The sequence below is a fragment of the Notolepis coatsorum genome (genome assembly GCF_963971535.1).
Source record: "Notolepis coatsorum genome assembly, chromosome: 15".
NCBI lineage: Eukaryota > Metazoa > Chordata > Actinopteri > Aulopiformes > Paralepididae > Notolepis > Notolepis coatsorum.
In genome coordinates, this window is record NC_140179.1 from 99,513,705 (window position 1) to 99,526,757 (window position 13,053).

Genomic DNA, 13,053 nt, shown 5'->3' on the forward strand with positions numbered 1-13,053 from the left:
GTATTGAACTATCCTCTCTCATAGGATGTACCCCAATGCAGTATAGATCTCCCCTCTCCCATAGGATGTACCCCTATGCAGTATAGAACGCCCCTCTCCCATAGGATGTACCCCAATGCAGTATATATCTCCCCTCTCCCATAGGATGTACCCCTATGCAGTATAGATCTCCCCTCTCATAGGATGTACCCCAATGCAGTATATATCTCCCCTCTCTCATAGGATGTACCCCTATGCAGTATAGATCTCCCCTCTCTCATAGGATGTACCCCTATGCAGTATAGATCTCCCCTCTCCCATAGGATGTACCCCCTATGCAGTATAGCACTTCCATCTCTCATAGGATGTACCCATATGCAGTATAGAACACCCCATATCCCATAGGATGTACCCCTATGCAGTATAGAACACCCCATATCCCATAGGATGTACCCCTATGCAGTATAGAACACCCCATATCCCATAGGATGTACCCATATGCAGTATAGAACTCCCCTCTCCCATAGGATGTACCCCTATGCAGTATAGATATCCCCTCTCTCATAGGATGTACCCCTATGCAGTATATAACTCCCCTCTCCCATAGGATGTACCCCAATGCAGTATATATCTCCCTTCTCTCATAGGATGTACCCCTATGCAGTATATAACTCCCCTATCCCATAGGATGCACCCCTAAGCAGTATTGAACTATCCTCTCTCATAGGATGTACCCCTATGCAGTATATAACTCCCCTATCCCATTGCATGTACCCCTATGCAGTATAGAACTCCTCTCTCTCATAGGATGTACCCATATGCAGTAGGGGTGTAACGGTACACACATTCATATGCAGTAGGGGAGTAACGGTACACACATTCATACAAAACCATTTCGATACAGGACTTTTGGTTCAGTATGTGCTGTGTAACGAACAAATGCAACGTTACTTTAACCACTAACGGAACACGTGCAGAACTATTTTTATTTATTTTCCTTGGCATGAAACAGGAAATAGTAATCAAACCATTAGGGACCTGCATGACGCTTCTGTCTATTCATTATTCAATATCTCGGGATTATTTACAATAAAATGGTAAAAACTGAAAAGTAGGCTACTTACATGCTAGAACTCCCAAAATAGCGTTAGCATAAAAAAAAAAGGGGTAGGCCAGCTGTAGTTTACATAGCTTGCATACAACTCTGTCTCGAGGTTCCACAAGTTGATCAAAATCTGAAGTATTTCCAAACAGGGCTTTTAGATTGCTCAGAGTGCAAATCACTGTCTGTACGACAGAGTTGGGTTCTGAATTCTCTGCAATAACGCCATGCGCTTGTTGTGACTACTGTACTGGCATGTTCTTCCGCTCCGCAATCTAATGTAGGCCTATGTGTTTAAATTTTTTTCAAATACAAGTCAATTATTCATTTGAATATAGAATATTCGTTGCAGATTGCAGGGAGAGGATGCAGAAAGGTCTTGATGACATACTTGCAAGGTCAGGTAAGGCATGAAACAAAAACAGTAGCTCATGATTTACTGCCTCACAGGCATCACACTGTATACATCAGTACATTGCAAGACATTTAATATAAAGCATCAGACATGTTAAGGGTCATGTAGCCATGTTGCTCATCAAGATTTGTAGCCTACTCTATGTCAGAGCCAGCCGCACCACTAACGACCATGGTCTGCTCCACAATATCGCTCTCTAGAACATCTCCCTCCGTCTTCACCGTTCTGATGAGGACAGTCTTCCTCTCCATCACTTCCACAGCCTGTCCCTCAGAGTAGTAGTCGGTGGTGGTGACGTTACCAGAGCAGTGGCCACATGAAGCACATACTGGACCTGTGACATTAACTGCAGGGCCATTTCCACTGGCATCAGCACCACCGTCAGTGATGTCCACGTTGTGACTGTTGCTTCCATCGCCGTTTGCTACATCGCCGTTTGCTCCATCACCGTTTGCTCCATCGCCGTTTGCTCCTCCACTATTTGCTCCATCGCCATTTTTTTCATCGACGTTTGCTCCATCGCTGTTTTCTCCATCATCATTTTCTCCATCACCATTTGCTACATCGCCATTTTCTTCATCATCATTTGCTCCATCGCCATTTGCTCCATCGCCCTTTGCTCCATTTCTTTCTTCATCTTTTCCATTATTTGCATCGCTGAGGCTGCCACTGCCCAGGCCTCCAGCCACGTCTCCAGCACTTCCTTTAGCCACGCCCTCAGCTCTTCCACCAGACATGCCTACGGAGACGCTCATGCCTACACTTGACACACTCAGGCTGCTACTGGCAGTAAGAGATAAGGTCTTCACCATGCTGGTTAGCCGGTAGTCCTCGCCCTCAATCAATTTCCTGTAAATTGTAATCTCTATCTCTAAAGCCATCTTGACATTCAGAAGTTCCTGATATTCCCGAAGAAGCTTAGCACTTTTCTCTTTGGTGGATTTCAGATCAATCTTCAGAGCATCAATCCTTGCCTGTAGATCTGCTAATTCCTTCTTATATCTCTCCTGTGTCTCACGGAGTTGAGCTTCTAAAGCATCATTTTTTGTTTTGAGATCCTCCAGGTCACGCTCCTTATCTAGGATTTCCTTTTTGACGCTATTCATCTCTTCCCTCACACTTCTGACCTTGTTAATGCTTCCTGATGTCTTGTTGTTCAGGTCTTCAAACTTACTGCTGTACCAGGCATCCATTTCCTGTAAATTCTTGGCTGCAATGTCATCATACTGATTTTGGATTTGCTTGAGAGCAGATGCAAGGTCAGGCATAGCAAAGGAACTCTGGGCTAAGGCTTGGGCTGAATAGATCTGTTTCATCAGATCCTCAATTTCCTGTCGCTGGACCTTCTGAAGGAACTCAAGCTCTGCCTGTAGCTGCTCAAGCTGTTTCTCCAGGGCAATGCGAGTGGAGGTGGCCTTGTCCACATCTGGACGAAATAATTCCACGTCCATCTCCACCTGCTCTCTCTGCTTAACCGCCTCTTCGTATTTTACTTTAATTGCCTCCAGGTGACCTGCCATGGCTCCCTTAACAGCCACAGCTAAGTTTAGCTGGACCCTCACCTGTTCTGCAATCCTCATAATCTCTTTAAGTTGCTCCTCATACAGCAGACGCAGACCTGAGGGCTTCTCATACCGGTTCTGGAGGGCTTCGATCTCTAACTCAAACAGCATGTTCTGATGCTCCAGCGACCGCACTTTTTCGATGTAGGCGGCCAGTCGGTCGTTAAGTACGACCATCTCCTGACGCTCACTGCTGCGTGTGCTCAGGAACTGTTTGTTCTCGGCAGCCGCTGCATCCAAGTCGATCGGAGCCTCCATTCGGAATCCGACAGACATGGGTAGTTTGCGGTTAGTTGAGACGGTTCTGCGGCCCACTACTCCAGCATGCATCGCTCCGGCACCATAGCTGGCAGATCGGTGGCGAGCGGTCACACGAGTGGGAGATGGACTGGACACCCGTACTTGAAGTAATGAAGAACTGCTGCCCACGAAGTGGCGGCGATAAGAGGAGATTCTTTCTGGGCTCCGACTCATGATGGAAAAGGATCAGATCTTCTGTGGGTGGCTGAACTGTCCTTGCTTCCAGTATATCTTCCTTTTATATACCCACACGGTCCAGCCTATCCCACACATCATATATGCTGAGACTGCTGGAATCTCAAACCACTACATCACGAATGGCCTGACCTGCCACCCAGATATCTACCAGGGTCCTGTGAGAAGCTTTATGTATTGCCAGTCACCTTGTTGAAGGCGTATCTTTAACACTAGTGGACCTAGTGTCCTTCTTTGGAATGCGGTGTGGTCGAACAACTCAACAGAATGAAGCCTTCCCTACCCGGTCGACTAGCTCTAAAAATGCTCCCCAGAGAGATGAGGAGACTGATATACATTTAGTCTCTGTGTGTCAGTTTTGGAGTTGTTGGAAGTTATATTTCTTCGCTTTTGATGGAGCTAGACTAGCTGCCACCTACTGCGTCCAGACATTGTGCTAAGCTAAGTTAGTTAAGAAGGCCTCTCAAATAGTTGAGGACAACACACACACCCTTCACACCCATTACAAACTAATGCCCTCAGGCTGCCGATACAGAGCTTCAACACGGAATAAAAGGGGCTTAGTTAGCTTCGTGCCTACCTCCATCAGTCTGCTGAACGCCTAGGTCTGGTGGAGGCCGGACTGCCCCCCCCCCCCCCCAAAGGACATTGGACTACCTAACAATAGACTTCCCTTCCACCTGATGGACACATAACATCTGTATTATTATTATGTATTATTTATGGAATTGCTCCATATGGATTTTAATATATCATGCTTTTAACCTCTTAACTCATTAGTGGCCATGCCCGCCAGCGCAGGATTTGTAATAAATTCATCTAATTAATCACATTTTAATCGAATAACCACCGGTCTTGTTTACTGTCCCATCTTTATTCTTTTTTAAATTGAACTTGCCGTTCAAAGGTCCCAGCAGTTTAAGGCACGCCTCAGGGTGACACCATCATGTTCCAGCAAATTCCTGTGTTTGTTTGTTTGATAGACAACGTATGTGGAAGGAAGTGGCGCAGCCAAAAGTGAGTGTAGTCTTTTGAAGGAAGAGACCCAGGGCTTTTGATGGGCTTTCGAATTTCGAAAGACTACACTACCCAGCTCACGCCAGCCCCTGTCAATCATCTGACTTCTGTATTTACTTTTTTATTTCTCTTATTTTTCGGGATTATCTCCCACAAACCTGAACGTTATTGCCATAAAACAGAACACAGTTAGTTTCTCTACCTTTCTGTGAACGTCTAGCAAAAAACGGCATTGCAATCTAATGAAAAATTATGGAGAAATGTCCATTATAAAAAAGTGTACTTACAGTAAATTTCATTCAGGGTTTGTGAATCACGCCTGGTGATACTAAATCCAGATTGAACTCTGCCATTGGAAAGGGGAGATTTGGCCCGATCCATAGATGTGCGACTTGGCCATAATAACGTAACTTATAGGCCTAATATTCTATACTCTATAATCATATTTCAAATTGCATGTGTCCGGATGGCAGAATTCAGTACTGTATCTACAAAACCTTCTGTTTAATCATCTTCCCTTTATTAATTTGCTTAGATTTTTCAGGTCTGGTAAATTTTTGCATGGTGTTATTCAGTCAAATTGATATTCTCAAGAATCAAGAGGTTTATTTGTCACATACATACCAGGGCATACAGTGTGGTCTTGCCCGCATTGATTGTGCAAAATACAATAATAAAATAGGCATCGAAGACACAAGATATGCATGGAAAAAAATACATGCTAGGTTCCCGAGAAACTGGTTCTTATATACACTACTATGCAATATACAATTTACAATGTTAACTCTTAATGTATCTAAACTATACAGTACCTCCTTCTTTTCAAGTGTTTCTAAAGATAACATTTTTTAAAGTGACATTTTGTGATTTTTTTTAGCGGTTGCCGCATGAGTGGTGTGTGTGCTAGGGCTGTTCCCGACTAAGGATTTGGATGGTCGACTATGATAGGCCAAAATTTTCCGTTAGTCGACTATTGGTCGACTAATAAAAAATAAATAATAATAATATATATATATTTTTTTTTTATCATTCCATTTGGGCTGTGGGGGGTGCTTAATGTCTGAAGGAGTCGACTGAAGGCTTATTTTCCTCTGCAAAAGCATGCAATTGGTCCACTGATGGATACATCTTGATATTTGTCTAGTCTGTGTGTTCATTAGATGGGTGAAATCCTCTTTCATTGCCTCTGTGCCTGTTTTCATAGGCAGTTAGCCTCTGGTATGCGTGCCATTAGCGTTAGCCACGCTTCTAGGCCTCTTTTCTTTTGGAAAGAATGATAATATATATATATTTCTTTTTAATAAAAAATATATATATTTTTTTGTATTCGACTAAGAGGTTGGAAGTCGACTACGGCTCCTGTCGACCGATTAGTCGACTAATAGGGGTCAGCCCTAGTGTGTGCTCATGTGTATTTGTGAGTGGAGAGTTCAGTGTTCTGGGGGGAAGAAGCTGAGTCTGAGTCTCTCTGTTCTTGCAGCGTGTGACCGTAGGCGCTTGCCTGACCGCAGCTTAAACAGGCTGTTGTTGTGGTGGTGAGGGTCTTTCATAATTCTGCAGGCTCTGGATTTGCACCTCCTGTTATATAAGTCCTGCAGGGGTGGTAGTGCAATACCCGTAGTACACTCAGCTGAGCGCACCACTCTCTGGAGTGCCTTCCTGTCCTGTGTCGTGCTGTTTCCAAACCAGGCAGTGATGTTTCCAGTCAGAATGCTCTCTACAGCCCCGGAGTAGAAGGAGTGAATGAATGAATGAATGAATGAATGAATGAATGAATGAATGACCTTTATTTATATAGCACCCTTCCCAGCACGAATGCACAGGGTGCTTTACACTACAGCTTTTTTTTTTTATACAATATTTTTATTGGGTTTTACAGTACACATTTCAGGTTTTCATTGTCATCAATTATTCTTAGTTCCTTTTCTCCACAAGTGTACACAAGTATACATTTAGTCATTTAGCTGACGCTTTTATCCAAAGCGACTTACAAGTTCTGTACGACACGTCATCAGGAAGGATACAACTCTATCAGCTGAGTAACAATATTCATCAAAGTGTTGCGTGTTACAGTGTAGGTTAGTTTATTAGGACAAGTGCATGACAGTAAGGTTAGAACTTTTTTTTAAATTTTTTTAATTTTATTTCAGATAATGGTTGAAGAAGTGAGTCTTTAGTCGACGGCGAAAGATTGGACGGGATTCGGCTGTCCTAACTGGGGTGGGTAGTTTATTCCATTCCAAGTATACCTGCATACTAGTGATGTGACGATTCATCGATTTGCATCGGTGCGCCTGCATACACGTTCACGATGCGCGTGCACCGGTGGAATACGTGCGCACCGGCTAGAACTCAGGTTGAACTCGCGATGCATCTTGTTGTAGCGTCTTTGCGCCGGTCAAAACCGATGCATTAATATAATTTCCTCTCATCCACTTCTGTCAGCAGTGCACTGTGACTGCACACAGCTGATACTATACTACTAATACAGAAGGCGAGAGCCGCGTCACAGTTAACAACAACAAACAGTGGAAGTCGAGGACATGAATAGAATTGGGCTTCCTCTGGCTAACGCCAGTTAGCCGTTCAGCTAACGCTAAACTAAACTACAGTGTCTAACTAACTAACTAACGCAACACCAGTTCCATTAGTGAGGAGGGGGGGGGGGGGGGTATATTGAAGACGCTTGACAACAGGTTCAAAGATAACTTCACATTTATTGGCTATTGGTTTCTTTATATCGCTTCATGCAGCAGGCTATCCAGGCTCCGTGTGCTCTGTTGACATCCGATCCTAGCCTAGTGTGTGACATCATCAACTACGCGACTCAGACGGGCTCTCTCTCTCTCTCTCTCTCTCTCTCCCTCTCTCCCTCTCTCTGTTCAATGATTTAACGTGGCCAAACGTTACAATATAAATACTAATTGGATAGTTGATGATAAACATTTAATTTCATTATCTGAAATATTATAAAATCATTTAAGTCTGCTATAAGCCATTATCCCTTTGTGTATGATTATTATTGTCTCACAGTAGTACATTGTGTGTGTGTTTTTAGCTAAAGTGGATAGAAAAGACAGTTTATGCAAAAGTCTTCTTAGGCACCCAAGAGTTTTTATATAAATTGTCTTACAGTAGATTATTTTATTTTTAATAATAATATAAGCTGCATATAAGGAATACAACCAAATCCTCTGTCATACCATAAAATTGTATCATTATTTTGCATCGTGTTGAATCGCATCGTATCGCCCCGAATCGCAGTATGTTGAATCAAATCGTATCGAATCGTATCGTATCGTATCTCAACAGGGGGTGAATCGTATCGCATCGCCCGGTCCTTCAAATGTATCGTTAATGTATCGTATCGTTGGCACCGTATCGAGATGCGCATCGCATCGGCCTCAGTGAGGAGATGCACATCCCTACTGCATACCCCCTCCCCTTATCTCTCTCTTAGCATCTTTGAGTCTGTTTTTACTGTTATCATATAGAAATAATACGTACATTCATTGGTACCTCCAGTAAGATAGCTCGTACATAAATCAAAATAATTGAAAAAATAAAAATAAATAAATAAAAATAAATAAATGACATCTTTACAACACCTTCAATGGCGTGCCTCCGCTCTTCCCCGGGGTCTGGGTCACGACTGACCACGGGAGAGAGCGGGGGGACTCATCCTATAGCAGCCCTGTTTACGATAGGTGGGGTAGTGAGGGAAGACGATGCGAACTCAGGTTGCGGACCGGAATGGAGGAGGCAGAGACGGCAGGATAGCGTGTAAACAGACTTTACTTGAACACGACTGTACAAAAGAAAACATAAACGGCACAGCGGAGCTGGCGCTAGAAACAGAGAACTGAATAGTAAAACACGGAAAATAAAACAACAACAAAACAAAAGACTAATCTACTTACAAGCGCTTAAAACTCACAGCAAGGCACGGGAGAACACAGGGGACATGACGAGTAGGGTAACACTGAGGACTTGGAGGAAATGGCACCACAAGGAAGTGAGGACAGACAGAACCTAAATACTCAAACTAATTAACAATCAAGAACAAACTGGCCAACACAGAATCACAACACAACCTAGACAATAAAGCAATGACAAACTAAACACAACTAGACACTACGGCAATGACACACAACAACACAACAGGGGGGTGACATCACACAGACAGGGGTGGCCCAGGACAACAGAACATTACAAATTAAATCCACAATGTGTAACCAATGTGATAGCAGCCCGTACCATAGGGCTTAGGTCCCTAGAGGGAGGCCGAGAGCCAATGTTAGGCAGAGAGCCAATGTTAGGTGGAGGGCACTGCCCAATGTTACTGTAATGTATGGAGTTAGTAGAGGGACTACTTAACGTTAGGCTACATACGCCCCTCTTGTCCTGCATGCTTACGTTACGCACGGGTCATACAAATGTACTGTCGGGTTGGGGGTACATCATTAAAGCCATGGGTTCAAGCTATCAACATCTCCGTGATTATTGTATTATGTAGTTGTGTAGTTAGACAACATACACGACAAATTGGCGACGTTTTTTTTCACCTTCATGAAACCACCGGTCACAAAGGAGAGAGGATTTTCGAGAGGAAGACCCGAATTCACTTGCATTGTAAAAGTGTGGGCTGCATGCTAGCTGCTATACGGACTACACGTGAGAAGGAGGTTCACGTGAGTCGAGTGGAAAAGTGCACAAAGCTAGTTTGACGGAGATAATCTTGGACTGAATAAAAAGAAGAAAAAAATATGCACTTTGGCTGCATTTGATAGCAGTGTTGAATACTGGACAAGTTACATTGAAAGAGTGGAGCTTTATTGCCAGGCGAATCTTATCGGCAATGAACAAAAAGCTGTCGTTCTGTTGAGTGTGATGGGCGCAAAGACTTACGGACTGTTGCGCAATTTGCTAGCACCTGTGAAGCCCGCAGAGATGACATTCAAAGAAATTCAGGATACTCTTCAAGACCACTTGAGCCCCAAACCATTGGTAATAGCTGAGAGATTCAAGTTTCACAAGCGAAATCAAGAAAAAGGGGAAAGCATATCTGAATATGTTGCAGAGCTACGCAGATTGTCAGAACACTGTGATTTCAGACTAGGCCTAAATGATGCGTTGAGGGACAGACTGGTTTGTGGTATGCATAATGAAGCCACACAGAAGAAATTACTGTCGGAGAAAGACCTTGATTATAAAAAGGCGCTCAACATAGCAATATCTATGGAAACTGCAGCAAGGGGAGCATCAGAAATACAACAAAAAGGGTGTGAAACCAATAAAATGTCACTGAAACCAGGAAAGCAATGTTATCGTTGTGGCAAGACATCACACGATCCAGATGAATGTTGGTTCAAAGACAAAGAGTGTAGAAAATGTCAAAAGCAAGGTCACATTGAGAGAGTGTGCAGATCAGGGAAAAAGCAGTACTCTGACAAAACACAAAGTAGCAGGAAAGCAGCACCCAAAGGAAAATACAAAGAGCTGCATAAAGTGACTGAAAAGAGTTCAGATGAACAAGGAAGTGATTCAGAGAGCAGTGACTTAGCATGTCTAGAGCACGTAAAATAATATGGATCACTCCAGAAGTGGCAGGAGTGAGACTCAAAATGGAGTTAGACACAGGCTCCGCCTTATCAGTGATTTCTGAGAACGACTACAAAAGACTGTATCCACAGATAGTGTTGCAATGCATGATAAGTAAAGTAAAGTAAAAAAGCTAAGAAATCGGATGGGGCTGGGACATTTGGGACGAATACAAATTTAAGATGAAAATCTCCCCAGCCTGTGGGAGGCAGTGGAGGTGTGAAATCTGGCCCGGTCCAGAACAATAGGAGTCACAAAATCAGTTTGGAGTGGAGTGGTAGAGGCGCAGTAGAGGTTTGATTTTTCAGTGCTGTATCTGGCAACAATTAGATTTGAAATTAGTTTCAAAACGGTTGCACCCTCAGAACATTACCTCAAGTGACTTTACTTTGCAGTAACAGTGAATTTGTCAACATGCTTCTCACCACTGATAATGGGCTTTGGACTGAAGACTTCATTATGTCAATGTTTCATTTTCTTTCATTTAGGACACCTCATACATTTACTGATGTAACTCCCTGACCATGCATGCTATATTTACACATGTGGTATTGCTGGATTCAGCACAACCACACCTTTCCGCAAAAGCCCTCATCTGTGTTTCTATGACAATGCATGGCAGAGCTACTACAAAGTAAATGAGAACATTCTGCATAGATATGAATTTTTTACATTTCCGCTTATTTTAAGTATGTGTACAAAGGTATATATTTCCTACATGCATAAAGATGTAACGTTCTGGATCCTATCCTCCTTAGGATAGTATCCTACTGTCTGCCTGGGTTACTTCCTGTTGTTTTGGGTTCACTTTGTATGTCACCACTGATTTGCTGTCTACACTAATTGTCTGTCACACCTGGGTGCTGTCACTGGCTGTCTGACTGCTGTCACTAATTGACAGCGTGGAATGTTTGGTATGTGCCCATTTAATGTCTGCCCTCTCTTCTGTCATTTGCTAGAGCTTCATCTTACACTACGGACAAGATTGCTGGAACAAGTTCTGACCTAAGCTCTATCTCTTGTACCTTGAATTACTCTTGTTACCTTTTGTAATAAACAGTGGAACCTGTTTTGGAAGAGTACACTATTCTCTGTCTCATTTCCTTGACTACTTGGAACTCTCACTTACCTCGTTCGTAACATAAAGATATTCACACCCAGGTTTTTCTATTAGGTTAGGCAACTGTCTGACTGCTAGCATGTCACGTTTGAAAGCTCTTGGAGCTTGTATTATTAATCTACATGAGTTTATATGTCTCAACTCCCATACAACCAGGCAATATTTTGGTTATTTTTTCCTTTGGGGGTGTATAACAATATCTAGCAATTTAACAAGTTTTGCAGTAAAATATTTGTATACAAGAATCCATTTCATATATGGGAGACCTTAGAGATGAGGAAAAACATGCTTGTGTTTTGTTCTACCTCCGGTAGGGTTATCTCAACATTTTGGGGGCATTGTCACTAGGCTAATATAAATGACGAAAGATAGTGAAAAAAACAAAGGATGCAATGGGTCATGAAAATACAAATTAAGCAAGCTCTCTATACATTACAAAGTAAACTAAATAAAATACTAAATGTACGGAATACTAATGGTGAAAAATACTGTTATGTCTATGCCTCATTTCCGGGTTATTTTTCCCCTTCCTGATATCTGCCAACAGCGCTGTCAGGTGCAGAAGACTGCTCTGTGAGCCAACTGCGCTGGATCAGATCGGGAGCAAACGCCACACATAATGGGCATGTCTGCGCTGGTATGTCTGCGCTGGTATCTCATCCGCGCAATGTCCTTGTGGATAGCTCGCAAAGACGGAGCAGATACCGCCGTGCAAACCCAGCGCAGTTAAAATTAAGGGTGCATTTAACACCGCGCAATCCATTCTTAGTGGATCCCGCCCAAGGTGTTGCTATTTTTTCATCCACCAAAGAATATTGTGTGTTGCTCTTGTTTTGATGATAGCAACATGTCACAACATGTTAGTGCACAGGAGGGTGTTATGTGTGGAACTGCCTTGCACAACAACACCTCCATTTATCCAATTAATTCAAGAAAACATTGTTTCCGGGCGGCTGGGCGGCGGCCGGACATTGCGCTCGTCACCAACGCACGAGACACCGGGTTCGAATCCGGCTGTCGGCGTTGCCTCCGGCTTGGGCCGGCCGTCATACTAACTCAATTGGCAGAGTTAGCGGGTGGGAAGTCGAAGGGTGGTAGTCTGGTCGTTGTGAACAGCGACTCCTACAGGTCGGTTGGGGCGCCTGCACAGCAAAGTCAGGAAAAATGGCGGGGGCAGTGTGAGCTTCCTACACTTTACTCCTCGCCAAATGAGAGTCCGCGCTGGCAGGTGAAAAGATGTGACAGGCTGCCTCCACGTGTATCGGAGGGGACATGTGATGCAAGGCTTCTATCCTGCCTACAACCGGCCAGTGGGGGGCATATGCGAGCAACGATCAGGGGAGGGGAGGGAGAATTGGCACGAGAGGTAAATTGCGATGGGGAGAAAAATCACAGAAAAAGGAGGAGAAAAAGGTAGATAAAAAAGAAAACATTGTTTCCTTCAGTGTTTTGCACTGTAAGTGTATTTGTTCCTGCACACAGTCTGGTATTTTGTGTGCCATGGATTCAGCGTATCTTAGCAACTATTAGTCTAATCTTTTCTTTTTTTTTTAAACTTTGACCAGTCAGCTGGTTCTTTTTGCGTTTATCGCTTTTTCTCTGGTCAAGTATGACCGACAGAAACAGGTTGAATGGGGGTACAGATGGGGGGAAAGACACTCTGAGAAAGTACGGCTTGTCCGGGAGTCGAACTCGCTACCCCAGATCCGTGACACGCACGGTTGTCCCCGACGCCGAAATAGCGTTCGAGGTACGCGGTGAG

The 13,053-nt window shown here is 43.6% G+C and overlaps 1 protein-coding gene across 1 annotated transcript; it reads right to left on the bottom strand.

Annotated features, from left to right (window-relative positions):
* Nucleotides 1-1,630: 1,630 nt before the first annotated feature.
* LOC311242155 (glial fibrillary acidic protein-like) lies at nt 1,631-3,532 on the bottom strand (the record flags this gene model as incomplete). Its single annotated transcript, XM_084331107.1, has 1 exon — nt 1,631-3,532. One exon carries the CDS (start codon nt 3,530-3,532, stop codon nt 1,631-1,633), a length of 1,902 nt encoding a protein of 633 aa, XP_084187233.1.
* Between the last annotated feature and the right edge of the window lie 9,521 nt (nt 3,533-13,053).